The sequence below is a fragment of the Beta vulgaris genome, chromosome 3 (assembly GCF_026745355.1).
Source record: "Beta vulgaris subsp. vulgaris cultivar EL10 chromosome 3, EL10.2, whole genome shotgun sequence".
Classification (NCBI taxonomy): Eukaryota; Viridiplantae; Streptophyta; class Magnoliopsida; order Caryophyllales; family Amaranthaceae; genus Beta; species Beta vulgaris.
Genome location: NC_079204.1, coordinates 18,645,955 through 18,666,013, shown reverse-complemented (window position 1 = coordinate 18,666,013; position 20,059 = coordinate 18,645,955). Strand labels below are relative to the sequence as shown.

At 32.9% G+C, this 20,059-nt stretch overlaps 2 protein-coding genes and 1 long non-coding RNA gene across 3 annotated transcripts; 1 reads left to right on the top strand and 2 right to left on the bottom strand.

Moving 5' to 3' along the window:
• Nucleotides 1–829: 829 nt before the first annotated feature.
• LOC104889127 (inactive glucose-1-phosphate adenylyltransferase small subunit 2, chloroplastic) lies at nucleotides 830–10,032 on the bottom strand. The gene is made up of 9 exons (XM_048641230.2): nucleotides 8,493–10,032; nucleotides 8,102–8,392; nucleotides 7,521–7,778; nucleotides 7,266–7,433; nucleotides 6,013–6,107; nucleotides 4,735–4,846; nucleotides 3,331–3,429; nucleotides 1,737–1,856; nucleotides 830–1,147 (listed from the first exon to the last, which is right to left on the bottom strand). The coding sequence occupies exons 1-9, from the start codon at nucleotides 8,664–8,666 to the stop codon at nucleotides 1,031–1,033; spliced, it is 1,434 nt and encodes a 477-aa protein (XP_048497187.1). The 5' UTR covers nucleotides 8,667–10,032; the 3' UTR covers nucleotides 830–1,030.
• Nucleotides 9,293–12,035, top strand: LOC125496002 (uncharacterized). The gene is made up of 4 exons (XR_007272586.1): nucleotides 9,293–9,409; nucleotides 9,634–9,751; nucleotides 10,883–10,983; nucleotides 11,830–12,035. It is a non-coding gene; the product is annotated as an uncharacterized LOC125496002 (long non-coding RNA).
• Nucleotides 12,036–13,012: 977 nt separating this feature from the next.
• On the bottom strand, nucleotides 13,013–19,970 carry LOC104889081 (6,7-dimethyl-8-ribityllumazine synthase, chloroplastic). The gene is made up of 8 exons (XM_048641229.2): nucleotides 19,678–19,970; nucleotides 19,468–19,586; nucleotides 17,239–17,331; nucleotides 14,767–14,862; nucleotides 14,036–14,114; nucleotides 13,788–13,834; nucleotides 13,569–13,628; nucleotides 13,013–13,401 (listed from the first exon to the last, which is right to left on the bottom strand). Exons 1-8 carry the CDS (start codon nucleotides 19,814–19,816, stop codon nucleotides 13,360–13,362), a joined length of 675 nt encoding a protein of 224 aa, XP_048497186.1. The 5' UTR covers nucleotides 19,817–19,970; the 3' UTR covers nucleotides 13,013–13,359.
• Nucleotides 19,971–20,059: the final 89 nt, after the last annotated feature.

Here is a 20,059-nt window from a genome sequence, read left to right as displayed (position 1 = left end):
CACCACCTGATGGATGCGTGAAGGTGAATGCAGATGCTTTAGTTAGTGAAGATGGCTAGGTAGGTATGGGAGTGGTGGCCTGGGACGAGAAGGGGGAAGTTTTGTTCGTTGATTGCGTCGTATGAAAGCTTGGTGGCCTGTAGAAGTGGCGGAAAGAAAAGCGCTATGCTTTGGAATCAAGCTGGCTAGTAGACATGAGGTACATAATGTGATCTTTGAAACTGATTGCCTTACTATTACTGCTAATAGGTTGTCTAGAGGTGCCCTTTATTATTCTGATTAAGATATTGTGTTAGAAGATGCTCTTTTTCTGAGTAAAGACTTTGTTTCTGTTAAGTGGTCGCATGTGCTTAGGGGTGTGATATTTGTTGCCCACCATCTTGCTCGACTTATTCCTTTTGGTGTCGAACAATGTTGGAAATGTCATTGTCCAACAGAGTTGTATCACTGTATTCTTATGGGCATTTTGTCTACTAATTAATATAAGTCACCTCCATGGTTCCTCAAAAAAAAATTTGTATTATTTGGTTATGTAAAAATTATAGTATTATAAGTTCTTCTCTATTGAATTGAATCAGGAAATGTAAATTTTCTTTTTTCAAAAAAACCAAAAGAAAAAGAAATGTGAATTCTTTTATAATGGTTGGTACTCCCTTCGTTTCATTTTAATCTGCACATTTACACTTTTCACGCATGCCAATGCAAAACTTTAAGGACATATATCTTTAGTTTTGTGTTTGTAAAAATTATAAAAAATACATATTAATAAAATACATGTTATGATGAATTTAACAAGATCCCACATGACTATATTTTCATCCGCGTATAATCACAAATGATGGTCAAAGTAAAATTTGTGAATAGTGTAAAATATCAAAGTGTAACCATTAAAATGAAATGGATGGAATATGTATTTTTTCACTTTTCATGCCGTATTGATGAAATTTGTGTTTGTGTTTGTATTTTACGTTATTAATTCTAATGAAAGAATGAAGTTGAAGTTTTTAATTATATATTGTTTTATAAAACACTATAAGATGGTGTCATCGGGAACGCTTGCGCTCCTGGTTACGATCACTATCCCATCACGAATCATGTATTCTTGATCTTTTCTGCTTCCCTCTTGGACATTATCCTTGTTTATAATCTGCAAAAATTCAGTACTTCAGTAAGCAAACTTCATAACAAGAAACATTGATTAGCAATTTATGGATCAAAAAGAGTAGAGGTAACAAATGAGTGATTTAGATTGTGTCACATTTAGACGATGATCTAATTTAGTTTTTGTTTCAGGTCTGTTAGCGTCAAATTAGGGTCGAGTCATATTCGAATCTCTTCTCAATTATGGAAAAAAAAAACAATAACAAGTTTAAGTATACTAATTATAAGTTTGATTTGAACTGAAATATAATATTTTGGTTATATTTTGAATTTACATTAGGCATTTTTAGCCGGGTCAATCTTACGGCCAGGTCAATAGGCATAAACATGCCTTCTCAAATTCATTTGAAAAGTCTAAATGTGAATGTTCTGAATTCAATAAATCCTCAAGAATTATGGATTTGCATTTACTTTGTGAATGGCGTTGATTGGATTGTTGCTAGTGTAATACCTTTTCAAATATGCACTAGATTTTGATACCTCATCCGTTTAATTAGAAATTTTAATACTATGCAATATAGAAAGATCTCAAGGCCTAATGCGAGCGAGGACATGAATTTTCAGCATCTTTTTACCATGACTCTTTTGCCTATTCTTGCATTTTTGTCTATTATAGCTTTCCTTATGAAAGATCCTTGCCCAATTCCAATAGGAATCATTGATTTCTTCTTCTCCTTGCTCTGCAGCAAATCTTCCTGTTTATGTCACAAAAGAGTTGTGGATACACATGAGTATGACTTAGAATTATGTATTTCACTTGTTTTCGAATAGTTGAAGTTAAATTAGCTTTTATAATCGTCATCATTTTTCGACGGTTGTTTATCTAAAGTTATTGACGCTTATCTATACATATATCTAAAATTCAAGACAAATAAATGTCATGTTGTCACATGTACTCTCCCCTCCTCCATACAATCAAATGAGATACTAAATCATTCTCTCCTCCACACAATCAAATGAGACATTAAACCATAAAAATGTATGTTCAAGACTCGAACACATGATCTATCATTTGATATGCTATTGCATTGACCAACTACACTACAATGCTCATGTTGGTCTTTGAAGGGGAAAAAGTCATTTAAAAACATTTATTTCTATTTTGAAGACTTCAAATGCACATCATTAAATAATTCGGAGCGTATGGCCGAGCAAAAACTAGTTGAATTTTATATTATAGAGTGTTAGAAGTAATATGAACTAATATGATCTTGTTAGAACTTGTTTAAACTAAAGGTGAAGTAACAAACCTTTAGAAAACTTTGGGGCCGAATTGTTTATATATAAGCTTTGGGTGGTTTGGCCCATTCCATTAGGCCTATATTATCACTTAAATATCAAGAGATTTCTCTAAGTTCTACCTCAACCTAGAGATCATTCATGATTTCTCTAGAATAATTTGGACCATGGTAGCATATTCATCAAACTTAGAATGTAAAGTTGGCAAATCTGGGAGCAAACAAAACTTTGTAAGAAAATATCTCGAAAAATCTATGAAGATAAAATTAAGTCTCAATCGAAGAATTGATGTTTTACTATCAATCACAAGTTTCTAGATACATCATCCACCATCATTGACACTCTATAAATAAGTATTGGGCACACTTTGGGGATGATCAACCAACATCTACAAATCCAAAAAGCCTTTCATACTAAGCCTTCCAGTCATATTTTTGTTTATAACTCATCTTATATAATTAATCCACTATTCTTCTTTGTAATAGTCTTTTGTGAGTTTCTTACTATAATGAGAGTTTTATTGTAAACTCGCCTTAAAAATATTTAGGGTTCTTGTACTCTCCTATTTTCCTATAGTGGATTTTCGGGTACTCGTCGTCCGTGGGGTTTTTTGCCTCTATTTGAGGATTTTTCCCATGTTAAATATTGTGTGTCCATCTCTTTACTACTTTTCTTGCCACATATTTCCAACTCTATTTATTTTGCTCAATCTCTACATCTTTAATTTGTTTCCGCTACGCACTCACAATCCTAACAATAAGAAAAAGGAATACGGAGTTTGTCGAATTTATTTCAATTTGTAATTTTGAAAAAAAAAATCTAGCAAGTAAAATCAATTTATCTATGTTTTAAGTGTGTGTATAGAAATCGTGAATAATGCAAATGAAAAGATTTTAAAAGGGGGAGGATTATTAATATTGTTAGCCTTACTTGGTAGATATCAGATCCCATTAAAACTGAATCTTCTATCACAGCTGTATCCTCAATTCTTGTCCCAACACCTACCACTGAGCCTTTGATCCTGCACCTCTGCTCATAAAAGAATTAAACAAAGGGATGAGTGATGACTTCCAAGAAATGTACACTAATATCCTATCAAGAATTAAGAAAAAAAAAATAGTAGAGAAGTGATCCACTAATTAATAGGACTTGAATACATGTGAAACGGTTCATGCTGATGTAAATGTCCTCTTTAATGGATCAACTTTTGAACACTTAAGGTGCTTATTAAGTTATTATAAACATATCAGCTATTAATAAAATTAGAAAAAACTTTTAAAGGATATGTTAAATTTAGTGTGGACTTGATACTAGAATGTGTAATTATAGGTGAAAAATGATCAAAAATTATTAAAAAAGACGATCTAATTTTAATATAAAAGTAGATCTAGTCACTAAATAATTTAAATGATAACTATATAAAATAAATGACAGTCTATAATAAAATAGTTTATATAAAGAAGATTAACCATATGCTAAAAAAAGGGGTCTATACTTATACGAAGAAAAAATGCAATAAGTAAAAAATAGTCGATTAAAAAAAATAAAAAAAAGTAGAAATTAGTCGATATGAAAAAGGAGTGACTATAGGTTGTAAAGAGTGAATGTATGAGAAAACATGTTATGTTAAAAAGGGGAAATTTTGTATGTTAAATAAATGTAATAAAAGGTGTGTATATAATAGAAAAGAAAAAAGATCAACATGTTAGAAAATTTCATAGGTAGAGATGAGTAATTATAGACTAAAAATGAATCACTATATTAAAAAAGGGCCACTATATCTGGAGGGTAAAACAAGGCTTCTCATCCACACTAATATTAGTGCGGACCAGGGCTACGTACGCAAAATTTAATCTCATCTTTTACTTGGTCCCTTTGTATATTCTCAACAGACAATTAAGAATCCAGGATATGAACCATGTCTTTACCTGATATTACTTTTATTAACTAAAATGAATTTATACCAATGTTAAACCTAAAATTTAAAAGAGATTTTGCTATTTGTTATTGGTTTTCTTAATTCTTATATGCAAATGATCAAGTTAACCGATCGTTTTCTACTAAATATAAACGAGTTCTCTATAGAGTAATTTATTAATTTGACTTTGAAAGAGAGCAGAGCCTAAGTTGATTTGACTTTTTTTGCTATTTTTTTTTTAATTATATATGAACCACAAAGACAGTATATAATACAAAAAAGGAAAAGGGGAATCGAACTTGTAACCTTTCATCTACACTTCACAACACCTCAATCTTAACCACTAGGTTAAAATATCTTTAATTGACTTGTTTTTTTTTCCTATGAACATGATACTAAAGTTGTTGACTTCTTACATTGAGAATGCAACCATCTCCAATGGCACTGTCGGTTATTACAGCATCAGTTACTCTAGTTGGAGGGAGACGTCGAGGCAAAGTATAGAGAGGATAATCTCTATCACAGAAACTGTTACCAAAAGATTAAATTTTGCATTAGATGTAATGAGACTTTTAAATGACAATGAAATGCAATAGATGTACTAGAGCTGTAAATTCAATTACTCGGGTCGGGTCATCTCAGGTTATCGGTCTGGTCGTGTCAGATCATTAAATCAAACAGATCGGGTGCAGGCCGGGAACAGTCATAATTCGGTTAGGTTTGTCTTGGTTAATTTCTTCTTTCAGGTTCGATCAGGTTCAGCGCGGTCAATTTCGGGGACATGTCATCTTTTGTGATCATATGGTGTCAGATCGGGTTTATTGTAGGTTTGTAGCGGGTGCTTTCAGGTACAGGTCATGCATGGGTAGGTTACTTATCAGGTTAGGACAATAGCAATATGGGTCGGGTTCATGTTGGTAGTTATTGGGTTGTACCATACTTGGGTTCAGGTCACTTCGAGCACAGAACAAGTTATGAATTTTGTGTGGCGCTGTTTCAAATTTGTATCATTATTTAAGATTTCTTTGAAAATCAATGCTTGAATAGTTCATCTAGTTATATGTCTTTTTATAATACTGTTAGTTTATGATTTATGTTACTATATGGGGAAGTCAATGACAAGTCGAGTTATCAACAATCAACAAGTCGGGTAAAATTGGGTAACATGTAGCAACAAGTCGGGTAAAATAATGTACCGGGTAGTAACAGGTCTAGTAAAATCAGGTAACGGGTGGCAACAAATCGGGTTAATGACAAGTTACGTTGAGTTATAATCAGTTTTAGGTCCTAATCGGGTCAGGGTTCAAATCGGGTTCATATCGTTGTCAGCTCGGATCATTTCAGTTATCGGTCTTTTTTGAGCGAATATCAATTCAGGTTCAGGTCATATAGCATCAGGTCAAGAGCAAGTATCAGTTATTATCAGGCCGGGTATAGGTCATAATACATATGACCTGCTTTGCCAAATTTTCAGGTGCAAATCAGTTACACGTCATTACGGATTTAGATCGGGTTATCAGATCAGGTTATTTTTTACAGCTATAAGATGTAGTGATAATGACATATTCTCGCTACCTCCTCCTTTTGAAAAAGAGTGGGATCCGATTTTCGAGAAAAATAAGGACAAACTTACTTAAATAATGAGGTATAATCTCTTTGTTACAGGATATTTAAAAAAAAAGGTTTATACTGACTTGTATCTAATGTTTGTGCTTTCCATGTTGGCTTGATAGAATCCGTTGATGCTTTGCATGTTTTCCCAATATCCGTCAAATAGATATGCTTGAACCTGGTATTGACCAAATGAATAGCAAAAGGATAAACTTTTTCAGGTATATGTGAATTTCAAACCATCTTTTTCGATGAAGACATGCTCATAATATTTCTGAATAATTGATACTCAGAACAACTTCCTAAACAGAATATGTCCTGCAAAAGATTCCATATGCTTGCTCTTTGAAGCCATAAATGAACAGTGTATTCAGGAGTTGAGCAGAGTCGGATCCACGATTATAGTTTTCGAGTGTCATTTTTAAGTTTCCGATGATTTGGTGTTGTGGCATCGACAAAGAGTACCTATTTTTTTAATAATAATGGCCCACTTATAAAGTAGATTTTTATTTATTTATTTAGAGTGACAACTGACACTCCTTGCTTCAATGTAAATCCTCCCTTATATAAGTATAATGCATTTATCCTCAAGTATTCAATGTATATATGCTATCAAACATGAACAACATGTGATAGCTTAGTGGTGTTGGCATCACCTCCGATTCCAGAATCGGGATCGAGTCTCACCCCTTCTTGCAAAAGACTTCATCTTACCTTAAAACATGCTATCAAACATGTCGTAGTCTACATAAGAGATTGAACTTGTGATTGAATTGGGTTATATCAAAGACCCAACCCAATCCTTTCCATTACCTAAGAAAGATGGTATATATGCACCATTCTTATGTGTCCTACACTTAGTGAGTGATGAAAGATTGTTGTGATTAATTTATATGTGATCTCAAATTGTTCAATTTGGAAATATGCTACTAAAAGTCAACAAGTCATTTCGTTCACTTTTTGTAATCACATCATTATGAGTTGTGACACTTATTTTCCATTGAAGACTGATATATCATCTTTACTTTTGAGCAGAGAATCAATAACATTGTAGTGGATGTGGATCAGTCACATTTTTTCATACTTGAGACCTTATGGCTTTGAGACTTCATATTGACAATGTTTACTTTTTTTTTTTTTTTTACTTTTTTGTATTGTTGACATAGAATAATGGCGAATAGAAGAAAGAAAGTGCCACGTGTCATACATAGTTTATAATCAACATTCTTTACTAATTCTATAAATTATCAATGAATATAGATATTAACAAAGTAAATATAATCTGACCAAACAGTAAAGAAAGAAGCAAAGGCATGTACACCAAGAAATGGCTGACCTTCATCCCTAATGATAAAGCACCTGGAATTACTTCACTTCTAAAGTGATTAGCCCATGGAAGTTCTTCTCTGAGCATATTTACCATTACATCTTTTCTAATAACATAGATGCCCATGCTTGCGTAAGTGGTACAGTTGTTATCTTTAGTATTTTCAACTCTTCCTACCTGATTTATATTTTGAAAAATTAAAAGTTCAGCTTGAAAAAATATTTATTCTCCTGTATGATAAAAAAAATGGTCCAAGAAACTCACCAAAGGAAAAGCAGTCTCTTCTTGAAACAATTCAACTACTTCATTTTCTGAATTCACTTTCAATATGCCAAAACCTTTGTCATGCTTTTTCTCTGATCTTAGAGCTGAAATAGTTATATCAGCTCGATTTTCGTGGTGGAGCTGAAGGATATCTTGGTAATCCATCTTATAAAGATGGTAGCCAGGGAGGATTATAAACTCTGTCGCAGAGCAGTCTTCTAGCATCCACAAAAATCTCCTAACAGCATCAGCATTTCCCTGTCATTACCAAAGTAAGAAAACAAGTAGAGAAACCAAGGGGAAAAGAAACAAAAAACGGAGTTTAATTTGAACCTATAAACGTTGTGTATGTACTTGGACTTTTGATTTCCGTGATTTTGTCATGCATAAATACGTACCCAAGTCTGAGTAGCATAGAACATTACTAAAGCTTCACTTCCTACATACTTCCTCCGTTTTTAAATAAGTGAACACTTCATTATGCGAGGCCAAACTTAGAAATTGTTCATTAGACACCGTGGAAAAGCGAATGGGGCACTTATATGGAAACGGAAGAGGCATGTATTGAATGGTTTACTGACCTGAAACCAGGACTGATTTTCTGAGCTTTGACAAGCAGCAATGACTTGAAGAAACTCCTCTTTTCCAAGACCCACATTTGAATAAGTTCTTGTAAGGTGAGAATTGAGAGAAGTGGAGTTAAATTGTGTTAAAGCATAAATCTTGGCTATGTTGCTGTTAATGCAGTTGCTAACAACAACATCTATCAGTCTGTATTTTGCTCCAAATGGAATTGCACCTGCTGATCTTCTTCTCATCAATGGGTATAACTTGCAGTCTGAACCATTTTCAAATAATATTGCTGCAACATTCTTACTTGCACAAAATTTCTCTTAATTAAGTAAAAAAAAACCAACCCAAGAACTTACAATAATACTTTCAAATCTAAACATGCATAATACAAATACAAACCTGATTTTCTGACGGCGAAAAAGAAAGGTTTTGATATGGATGCTGCAGATTGGACATGGAAAAACTTGAACAAAGTGAAATCTGAAGCTTCTTAGGAGTTTTTGCGTTGTTATGGCAGAACTTGAGAAGTGAGTTATTGGTAGGGGATATTGAGGATAATTGCAATGTCACCATGACAAATTAAGCAAATGTTGATGTTGTTTTGTTATAACAAAATAATGTTAGATTTTCCACTTTGAAAATCATGTATTATATTTAAGAGTCAAATTTCCACTCATTAAACCAAGAAAGAAGGCATGAACAAAGAATATTTAGGTTTCTTCTTCATGGGTGACTGTTGCATGGTATTTCCCACATGAACCATGTTTTTTTGTTGGGACAAAGAGCAACTGACATTAGTAAATTGTATGGCCCTTGATTTGCAGGTTCAAAGGGAATTTGTTAAACTTATTTTAAGGCCACTTGGTTGAACTTTGATTCTAAGCTTCTTATCACTTATTGTCACTTTCTTCTTCCCTGCTTTTGCTTGCTTTATTCTTGTTGATGCAAGCTGGTTTTGTATTATTGAATATGTTAAGCGAAATTCCTGTCTGGGAATCTCATACGAACAATGGAGGTTGCTTGCTTGCTGATTTAGTATTTTGCTGAGTACTGTCCATTTTTTTTTTTTTTTAATGGCGACGTTACCTTCCGCTTCATTGAGGAAGTCATTCATTATTGTGTCTCAATTCTCACGCCTTCCTTCTTGATTCTTCCATCTTCTTCCCCATTAATTTCTACTTATAAAATTACCAAAAATAAATAATTATTTCAATTCCCTGATGATTTTAAGAAAGCTTACAGAAAATTGAATCCAAATAATAAAAAAGAAGCTGAAGCTAAATTCAAGCAGATTTCTGAGGCTTATGAGTGATGATGTGAGTTTTCTTTGCCTTGTAAATTTTCTGAAAGTATAAATTATGTGTTTATTTTCCTAATACAGTAATACTGGTGCTCTCTGTTTTTCTGGGTTGTTGAGTTTTTGAAAAAATTATATTTGGGTATTTGATGAGAACTTCCTAATTGATAACCGTTATGAACTGTTTGTTGTATATCGAATCGTAAATGATGTTGTATATTGAATCACATATTTTGTATACAGATGTTAACATCATCTAGTGTATCTGGTATCTCCCCATTGATTATGCTCAGATTATCAATCAATGCAAAATTACAAATCTATCAAGGATACAACTTATTCATCTTCTCTCCAATACGAGGTACTTTGTTCTTTTTCTTAAAAAATGATTCTTTGTTCTTTGTTCTTTGTTCTTAAAAAATGATTCTTTGTTCCTCTCGTGGATCAAGTTTCATTTTTTGAGACTTTTATTTAACTGAGTGAGCGCAACTTGACTCCATGATAGCTTGAGCCTTGAGGGCGTGAACTTTTTGTCAAAGAAGCAAAAGAGATACAATTTTGTTGTGAATAATCAATATAAAAATTTTGGTAATAATCTTCAATGATAGTGAGATATAAATACAAGAATATCTGTGATTTCGATCTCTCTCACTCTTCTACATAATTTTCTTCCTTGTTCAGAATATGAGAGATTATTTGTGTAGCTTTATTAGAGGATCGGATACAAGTTTTAGTAATTTCTTGTACATCGAGTTGTTTTGATACGGTGGATGTATAAGTTGATGAAGATATAAGTTGATTATAAGTCAACTATATCTTTGGATATCCTTGGCAGCTAATATGGAGTACATATAGGATAATATAATATTTTCTGTTATATATGCTTAGCAATATATTCTGTATAATATCTTTGGTATCAATCCTTTGTAGAATATTCTTCTCTCATAGCTAGCTGGAGCCTGTAGGTATGCTACGGCATTTGTATGGAATTGATCAAGCTTTACCAATCTCTTCATAACTTATAATTATTCTATTTAACTGATATAATAGGACGGGTGAATGATAGGAATGTGATTTTTTTTCCATTTCAACCGCTAGTTTTGCCAAACACTTATTATTTAAACAACTACTTTAAACGCTGACAGCTAACCGCTACTAGTTGACAGCTACCCGCTACTACAACAGCTACCCGCTACTACAATAGCTACTAGTCCATATGCGGTACATGGAATTCTTTCCAGATTTTTTCAATCTATTTGACGACATTTCGATAATGTTTAATTGTTTTCTTATAAGTTTGAAGTTGTACTGAGATGCTAATTTGTTATGAATAAAGTATCTCAATTTTTTGTCCTTAAATAAATGTGTAATTCATTATATGAAATCATTTTGAAATATGGTACATTGGTAAGAAGAACTTGTGAATCACTTCAAATATATATTACAAATTTAAAGTTTATAATTTTGAAAAATAATAAGGGCCCTATTTTAGTTTTAAAACAGGTTCCTCAAACTCTTAGAGACGACCCTACATGAAAGAGCATAACAAAGTAACAAGAAGGAACGATGGAGTTAACTTGCTAGGCTGAAAAGGTCTATCTTATCCTTCTATAAATTTGCTTATAGTTTGTATAACTTATTTTAACCTCATTGCTTAGCATGGTGTTATCTTGTGTCCTTGAATTGACAATGAACTTTTCTTACTTTGTTTAATTACTATCTTTTGAGTTTAATTAAATATAAGACCGGATTTTGTACTCCTCTGGATTTCATATGAGTATGGCCATTCTTGTCTTTTTAGATCATGAAATTGCGTCGTGATTGTAATGTAATAAAATATAGTCTCCTGCTCATGATTTTTTAATGATCTAATTTGGGTCATGACATCCATTTAGATCATCCCATGATCTAAGTCATGGAATGAGTCATAGAGAAAGTGAGCTTGGAGCTCACATGCACAATGTATTATTTAAAATTTGCAATTGAAATATCATAAAAACTACCCCCTCCGTCCTGTAATAGATTTTTCATTTCTAATTTAGACACTACTTATATATAGATAAAGAAAATCCTAAAAAAAAAGTTTCGGAAATATATAGGATAAAACATAATCATGTGGGGTCTCGTTCGATTTGTCTTACTATGTACATTTGGAAAATCAAACTTTTATAATTTCTACTAATATATAATTAAAGATATTACAGATACAAAACATCTATTGACAAACGTGCATGAGAGTCGAGAGAAATGAACACTCTATTAAGGGACGGAGGGAGTACAAAGTAAAATAAAATTAAAAAATTACTAATGGTCATAATCTTTTGAGATCTATGAATATACATTTATTTTGTTATATTTTGACAAACTTTTTATATCATTTATTATTTCTTTAAATTTTATACACTTGAATTTTTATTTTATGATTGTGTTCTTTTTTAGGTCATCAGTGGGGTGCATGCATCAAGATGTGCCATGAAGCATGATAAACTTTTGTAAAATGAGAGACAAAGTTGATAAAAAAGAGGACATATTTTTTTAGATCGTGAGTGGCCGTGATGTACACAAGTTAAAAAGACACATCATATAAACCAATGTCGTCTTTGAGACATGTATTTAATTATAATAATGAGCACATTTAAGGTTTACATCACCTCTAACATTCAAAATTTGCATGAGGGTGAAGTAGGAAAGTAAAAAGAAAAATCTTCTAAAACTATATTGGTGAAACGATACCTATTAAAAAGTAAAATAGGCTTCATTTAAGTACTCGGTTGCTCGTGGTATGTGTTAGAATATCTAAATTGGAAAAATTTACGAGGAAAAAAAAAACTTCCAATCAAAATTATCATGTTGGGAAACAAAAAAAAGGGAAAAGTTCCAATCAAAAAATTATTATGTACACACAAAAGAACAACTTATAAATTATCTTTAAAATACAAAAGAATACTCGTAACTTTTAAATTTGTTTAAAGATATATCTTCTCTATCCAATATTGTGTAAACTCAGTGCTATTAAACATAATTTTACTGGTATAGATTATTGAAGCACATATTTATAGTACTTTATATTATTTTATCTAACAAGCGCTTCCATTAGACCATTACTATAGTTAAGAATTAGCATGGACCATAAGTAAAAGGTTCTTTTTATTATTGTTATAAGATAAGTTGAAATCCTTAGCAAGTACAATCGTACAGGGGAATATGGAGATTTCTCTTGCAAAGAGTGAGACTCGATCCCAAAACTTTTGGAATCGTAGGTAATCCAAAACGAATAAGCTATCACTTATTTGCTCATAATTAAGAAATTCTTGGAGGAGGCAATCAACCACAAAGTGATCTCCAAAATTCAAAGTGAAGCTTGAAAGCTTTTGGGTGTTTTTTAAGGATATCATTTCTAGCAGGAGTAATCATGAAGGTACGGATCCTCAGCTTTTCAGCCTGGAATCCAACGTCGCCGGAGACATTCCATTATTAATTAAAAAGTGGAAACCAGAGTTCTAATTTATCCAAATATTAATGGAAAAAGGGGATGATAAACTTAGTATCTTCCATGTTTTGTACCATCAGAACTTTGAAGATTAGATTAATACTTTGGGGAAAGAAGTTAAACAACATCCAATAGAGCATCCTCAAATTTCTTGAGGAAAGTAAAAGATATAGATTTCCAACCAACTATTCTCAGGCTGTCAGGCACCAGAGCTCCATGTTCACAACAACTTCCCAAGAATTTATTCTCATAAAACACGGTATCAAAAATGAAAGAAAAAAGAAAAGAAAATTTATCCAAACATATTGGCCCATGGGGGAAGCAAGTTTCTCTTACAACAAAATGTAAACCTCTTAATTCCTGAAACACCCCCCCCTTTCTTCCCTGCACGGTTGCACGCGTTTAAGAGAAATCTCTAGGGAATAAGGTAATCTTGAAGTGGCTCAATGGACAGGGGAACTACTTCAATCAAATTGAATCTAGGCCTTCAAATGATGTTCAAAGAGCGAAGCCATCTCAATCTGCCAAAACAACATAAGTGGCTTGATAATGAAAAACAAAAACATTAAAAAGAGTTATATGAACAAGAAAATTAATCTCTTCATCAGGAAATCAGAGAATATTAAAAAAGGTCATAAATGGACATCTTTCCAAGTCTAAAATCAAGAGGATTTTGGTAAGAACTTACAGCTGTTAGCGCTGCCTCAGAACCCTTATTGCCTACTTTTCCACCAGCGCGATTAATGGCCTGCGGTTAACATCAACAAGAGAGACACAAATTATGCAATAAAGCAATATGCTGGCCAAATTGACTCTGACATGATACCAAATGACAAATTATATAACATTGAACATTAGGGTTTAAACGGTATGCTAAAACATTGTAGTAAGGGTCAAAACAAATTACCTGATCCATGTCATCACAAGTAAGGACACCAAAGATACAAGGTACTCCTGCAGCAGAACAACAAATATTACAATTGTCCTTGTGAGCTACTTGCAAAGTAAAAATGGACACGATAATTCAGAAAATCAGAAATATCTATAATCTAAATAATACAAAATGAAAAAGAAAAAATTAATCTGCACAGTCTGTCTTTTGTTGATATCCACAAAAAAGTGTGTTACAAATATATATGGACAAAGATGCTCTACCTGAATTCAGTCCAGCTGTTAGTATTCCAGAGGAGGCGGAGTTAACGACAGCATCGTAGTGTGAAGTATCCCCTTTTACCTAACAAGCCAGGGGATAGAGCAAAATTAGGACAATGGTAATTCGAATATGGTTCCAATACGAAGCAAAGCAATAGGACTATGGAAGACACTAGCCAGTAGCCATTCCTCCTACAATGATAGTAATGCACATGATATCAGAAGGGAATTGGAACAATCACACAAAAAGCAGAAGTCCTACAAGCTCGTCATAATAGTCACTTTTTGGATGAGAACAATAATGAAATTTTAATCAGCCTTAACTTAAGCTGTCACATTGCAATAAACGACACATTAATAAAGTTGACAGAGTTTGTACATGAGTCTAATGCAGAGTTCGAAAATACGATTTCGGTCACGGTTGCGGTAACGGTCATGGTGATGTGGGAACGGGGATGATGCGGTTATCGTACCGCTGAATATCAGCTTAAACCATGAAATATCCCTAAAACCCGCCTAAAATGCGGTTTTTTTGCACCTTTACGATGCAGGTAATATTGGTTCTATAGATTTGAAAACCTTTACGATACGGGGGATACAATACGATGCAGCCTTGTTTTGACACCATGGTCAAATGCATGTCCCCGAACCATATGTATAGAACATATTCAACACAGGACCTCTGCAAAGTATAAATCAATAAACTTAAATAAAAGTATACTATGAGGACCTACCACAGCTCCAAGACACACAATAGCATGATATTTTCCTGATTTTCCCAGTGCCTGTGCAGTAACGCCAAGCTCATAAGCACCAGGAACCCAAACAACCTGTCATTCAAAGAAAGGATAACTAAAAGTTTTAATCACAAAACAACGGAAGCTTCTCTAAAAACATTTTTGCAAAATTTAAACAAAAATAATAATTATGCAGCAGATTCCTTCATTATTTTACTTTTCGATCCGACTGACTGGACTTAACAAGCCTAGAATTATGTACCCAATAAGGCATCTTTAACTTTCTACAAAAAAACCCACTGGTTCCTTTAAAAAATTGTTTTTTCAACTATTGAAACAAATCGCACATGAGTCAAACTATAACAAGTGCTTCAGTTAATTTGACAAACACAACAAGGAAAATCCAAAAAGAATTTCGACTAACCACACATCAGGGGCGAAGCCAGAATTATAAAAGTGGGGGGCCGATAGTTAAGTGCTACACCTCCTGTTCTTTTTAATGCGATACACAATGTTTGAGGTCGAATATTGACTGTCAATTAATCTCAATACATATTGATATTGTTATGAAAATACTTTTCTAGATAAATCTATTCGTATAATTTTATAATGCTTATATGTCATAATATAAGAGATATAGTAATCAAACCAAAATTTTGAGAAATGTGCATTCCTTATATTTAGAGAGGAGTAGCATATACTTCCTCCGTTCTTCATTAATTGCAACATCTGAGTTTTCACGCATGCTAATGCACAACTTTTTTTATTTTGAAAGGAGCTAATGCACAGCTCTTAAACACTAATATCTTTAAGTACCTTTTAGTAAAAACTATAAAAGTTGATATACTGAAAGAATATATATCTAGATGAATCTAAATTATTGAAAGTAATATATATATGTATATATACATATATATATATATATATATATTATTATATATATATATATATATATATATATATATATATATATATATATATATATATATATATATATATATATATATATGAATCTAAAAAAACCCACATGACTATATTTTTCCATACATAAAAATCACAATGGATGGTAATGGGGTTATGTGTGAATGGTGTAAAAATTCAATTGTTGCAATTAATAAAGAGTGGAGGAAGTGTATAATTAGTTCAATGTTACAAAAGATTATAATATAAAAGGATTTGCATTAGAAATTTCCAAAAACAATTGTAAAGATATGAAAAAATAAAGAAGGGAACACTAAAAAGAAGAATAAAAACAGTGAATGTAAGTTGTATAATTTTGTAAATCAACATAACCGAGTTAGTGAAAAGACAAACAATATCTTTAAAAAGAGATAAGAGAAGTAGATAAAAGGGGAAAACAATAGATTAATTAAAAGATTTAAAAAGCAGCAAAAGAAGCAATGAAGCAGTGTAGAACATGCTCCTCAATGCGATAATTAAAGGGGACAACAAAAGATTTGAAAAAAGAAAAGATGCAAAGTTACAGAAGGCAATAGCATGTGTTGAACCCGCGTGCAGTGGTAAGAGCTACACACAGATGTACAAAGCTCAGCTACCTTAAATTCTGATGCAAGTTTGTCTTATATTATATTTTCAGAGGGGGGAGCTGTATATTTACTGGGCTACGAGGCTGGGCCAGGGTGGCCAGGCCTCCCCAGCTCCTCCATGGCTCCGCCCCTGCACACATCAATATTAGAAGTAAAAAAAAGCACCCAACGCACTAACTTTTGGAATCTGATCTACGTGACCTTTCGTTATGATATACATGTAACAAAATGTTTGCTCATGATCCCCATGCATAAAGTACGTAGCATAGAAAAGGAAATGACAACGGAAACCATGTACGCGTATGTTCAAAAGAACAATGGAGATGGCTCAAAAAATAGCAGTTTTAAGCAAACAGGTTAACAGAAAATAAGATACCCCTTCCCCCCGCCACCCCAAAACACACACCTTACACAAAGCAATGAGCGCTATTCTCAGACATAAATATTCAGATAAAACCCAGTCCTTATCAGATCTCGACTGGTTCACGGACCAGCCATGATTCGAATGATCTAGGTTATAGTGTAGCAACATAAAGGGGAATACTCACAGTTTAGTAAATGCTCCCTGTTACAAATAAAAGCATTTTCTTACCTAGTTCCCCAGGCACAAATATAAGAATGAAATTTCAAAGTATATTGTTAAACGGATGCTGGAAAAATTCGTACTACGTCACATAATTTCAACATAAAGCACTAGTGAAAATTTTATGCAATGAATCAAGCAAATGTCAAAAAAATCTAGATATTAAGCAATTAATGCACATCTTTCATCAATCTCTCCTACTCCAATTAGAAACAAGCACTTTCAAATTCGACTAATTTCTATTTTGTGCAAATCACTGATTGCACAAACACATTCATGGAGTACAGGTGAAAAAAGAAGCGCAAAGCAAATATGATTAAGCATAGAGAAGCCACATACATCAATATCTTCAGTGACGGAATATTTCTTGAAAGTGTCAAGAGCTCCTTCCATTAGCCGCCTTGTCACAAATTCATTAAACCTAGCCACAACCTTAATAGAGGAAGAAAATATATAGAAATTAGTAATGCAGCAGATACCTATCAGCTTCTGCAATGGCCCATAAAATTATGCTCATGTAATAATTAATTCTGGTTACTCATAACAGAGGAATATATTTACGCCGTAACAATTAGATCCTCTAATACTCTGGTTTAATACTCAAAAGGAGAAGAAAATGCCATGAAAAAAAGCATGAAGAGCCAATGTCGAAGCACCTATTGCATTGAACTAATTCTAAAATAGAAGGTTCCTCCCATTGTCTGGTAAAATTTTGGTTCCGCATATGTCAGCAAATTTTATAACAATTAGAATCTTACAGTTAGCTTTGAATTTGGCTAGGTCCAAAGTTATTAGAAGCTACAATAGCAAACCAAGGCTTATTGAGTCACATCAGTAGCTTTGAAGCAGCTAGCTTAGTCTATGACATTCAAAAGGACGATCGTAGTAGATCGTTTAGGAGGCACAATGACCATAGATCGAATCTATCAGACTTTTACAGTGTGATGGATGGTTGTTCATGGTCTGGTTGTACCTACTGTTTCTTTTTTGGGGTCAATATCCACAATGCATTTCATCCAACGATAAACAACACCAAATCCGAGTTATAGAGCTACGACACAATCAAACCCAAAAGAACAAAATGTTGAATTGAATCGTACTAGTCTTTATTGGGAGCTATTACTCATTTTTGTACTTATTGTTTTATTTTCTAACTATTTTTTCAATTAAATAAAAAAAACGATAGAAATATATAGAATAGAGTATGCATTCTCTTATCCCATTCAGAAGGACCTCATCTCATAATTATCCATGAGTGACAAATAAGCTGATTATTAAAGAGTTCTTCAAATTCGAGATTGTAGTACAAACGTTAGAGATTTAGGCCATCACAAGACATCCTTTTTCATAAATCAGAAATCAATTGGCAAATCATCTTCAAAATTCATCTAAACTCCCATACCTACACCCTTTCGGCCTTTCCCTGCTTGGTTTGCAATTTTCTTCCTTCAATAATGCAAAATAATGTCATTATTCCTTATATCCTATGGCAGCAATTGAGAAGATTATTTGGCTCAATGTTATTGCTAACAAGAGATCCATAGCCGGAGATAAGGAATCTTGTGGTCCACACAAGATGGATATACATAGTTATGCTCTAAACTCTACCACTAGGGTCTTCTTTGGTTCACTTTTTTTTTAAAATGCTTCAGAGAATTGTTAATAAAATAGACCAGATCGTAAAATTTACTCTAAAGATAATCTTCATAATTCAGAAAAATTTAGATCATTTCATATTTTTTTGTATGATTCATACTATATCACATCAGAAAGAATCAGGTTAGATTAGGTAATTTCAGGTGAATCAAACCCTAGAGTCTTGTTTTGTTAGCAAAAGTTGTAGCAGTTAGTATAAATATTACATAGCAAAGCGCAAGCATCCACTTAACATATAATCAACTATAAACGATCAAATTGCATTCGTATGTAGCTGGGTCTGCTACACTATATTGTTTTAACTATCATTGGCACCATACAACACAAATTCAATATCCGTGAACTCTCATGTATAACCACTTGCTGACAAAAAGAGCTCAAACGTTTTCTCTCTCTTTGTAGTCGAGTATATAGGTACCCTTAAACGTTTTCTCTCTCTTTACGACACATCAAATAGAAGTCATCCCCCTCAACAATAATAAATCATTCTCATACCTCAGAGCTAACTAAGGGCTTCTTTTTTTCGCATCCGCCTTTACGCTACCAATTTCAAATTAATATTTGAATGTCACTATTTTTAGAAAGAAAGGTGTTGAATATTCATAAAGAAAGTTGTTGAATTATCATATAGACTATAAAGAGTTGTTGAGTATTTCTGATGAAAATTCTAAAATAATGATAGTATTATTTTCATCAACATCAATGAATCAAGATGAAATGGATGTTTCATGACTCCAAATAATTTTAAAATCCCCCTTATCCCCCACAATAAGCTTTCCCCTTCAATTTGAACATACCCACTTGCCACCCAACTAACAAATTACACTACAAATTAACAAATTTTCCGGAAAACTAAACAATTCAAAGACAAATTGAAACAAGTTTCAGTAATAATAAGCAAGAAAGACTAACAATGGCAAATCGAAAATTCTGGGCTTTAGTGACATATCCTTCCAACTCCCTCACTGCATTTGTCACTGCAAATGAGGCACGATTTTTCTTTTCTGTCGCAACATGAACTAACCCACAACCTGAAATTGACAAAATAGAAAATTTAAAACTATCCAATTAATTTCGTAATCTTTCCAAATAAAATTGAATTTTTTACTCAAAATTACAAACCTGGGACAGAAGATGAGGAAGAAAGAGGGGCAGAAAAGCGAAGAAAGGTAGAAGATTGTTGAAGAAAAGAGGGTTTAAGAGGTAAAAGATTGGAATTAGTAGTAAGGAAACAAGATTGAGATGCTACAAAGGAAGACATTGGGAAAGTTTAGTGTGTGTTTTTTTGTTTGACTTTGGAAAGTAGCTTGTTGGTGCTGATGACAAATGTGAGAGTGGTTTTATAGGAGCGAAACTTCGGCGACGTGAAGAGGTGAAGGTGTGCTCTGAGCCTCTTTTGAGGGATATGTTTAATAGGTTCATGAATCATGCCTTTTACTTAAATAACTAGTTTTATTAAGATCTGAGTATATATATATATATATATATATATATATATATATAT

Excerpts from the sequence above, each read along its gene's own strand:
- LOC104889081 (XM_048641229.2), bottom strand. The coding sequence starts at position 19,816 with ATGTCTTCCTTTGTAGCATCTCAATCTTGTTTCCTTACTACTAATTCC. Across the intron at positions 13,835-14,035 it reads AACAGCTGGACTGAATTCAG|GAGTACCTTGTATCTTTGGT; the intron begins GTAGAGCATCTT and ends GTTCTGCTGCAG. Across the intron at positions 13,629-13,787 it reads CTTGTGATGACATGGATCAG|GCCATTAATCGCGCTGGTGG; the intron begins GTAATTTGTTTT and ends TGTTAACCGCAG.
- LOC104889127 (XM_048641230.2), bottom strand. The coding sequence starts at position 8,666 with ATGGTGACATTGCAATTATCCTCAATATCCCCTACCAATAACTCACTT. Across the intron at positions 7,779-8,101 it reads AAAATCAGTCCTGGTTTCAG|GGAAATGCTGATGCTGTTAG; the intron begins GTCAGTAAACCA and ends TGGTAATGACAG. Across the intron at positions 3,430-4,734 it reads GAGATGGTTGCATTCTCAAT|AGGTGCAGGATCAAAGGCTC; the intron begins GTAAGAAGTCAA and ends TTTTATGAGCAG.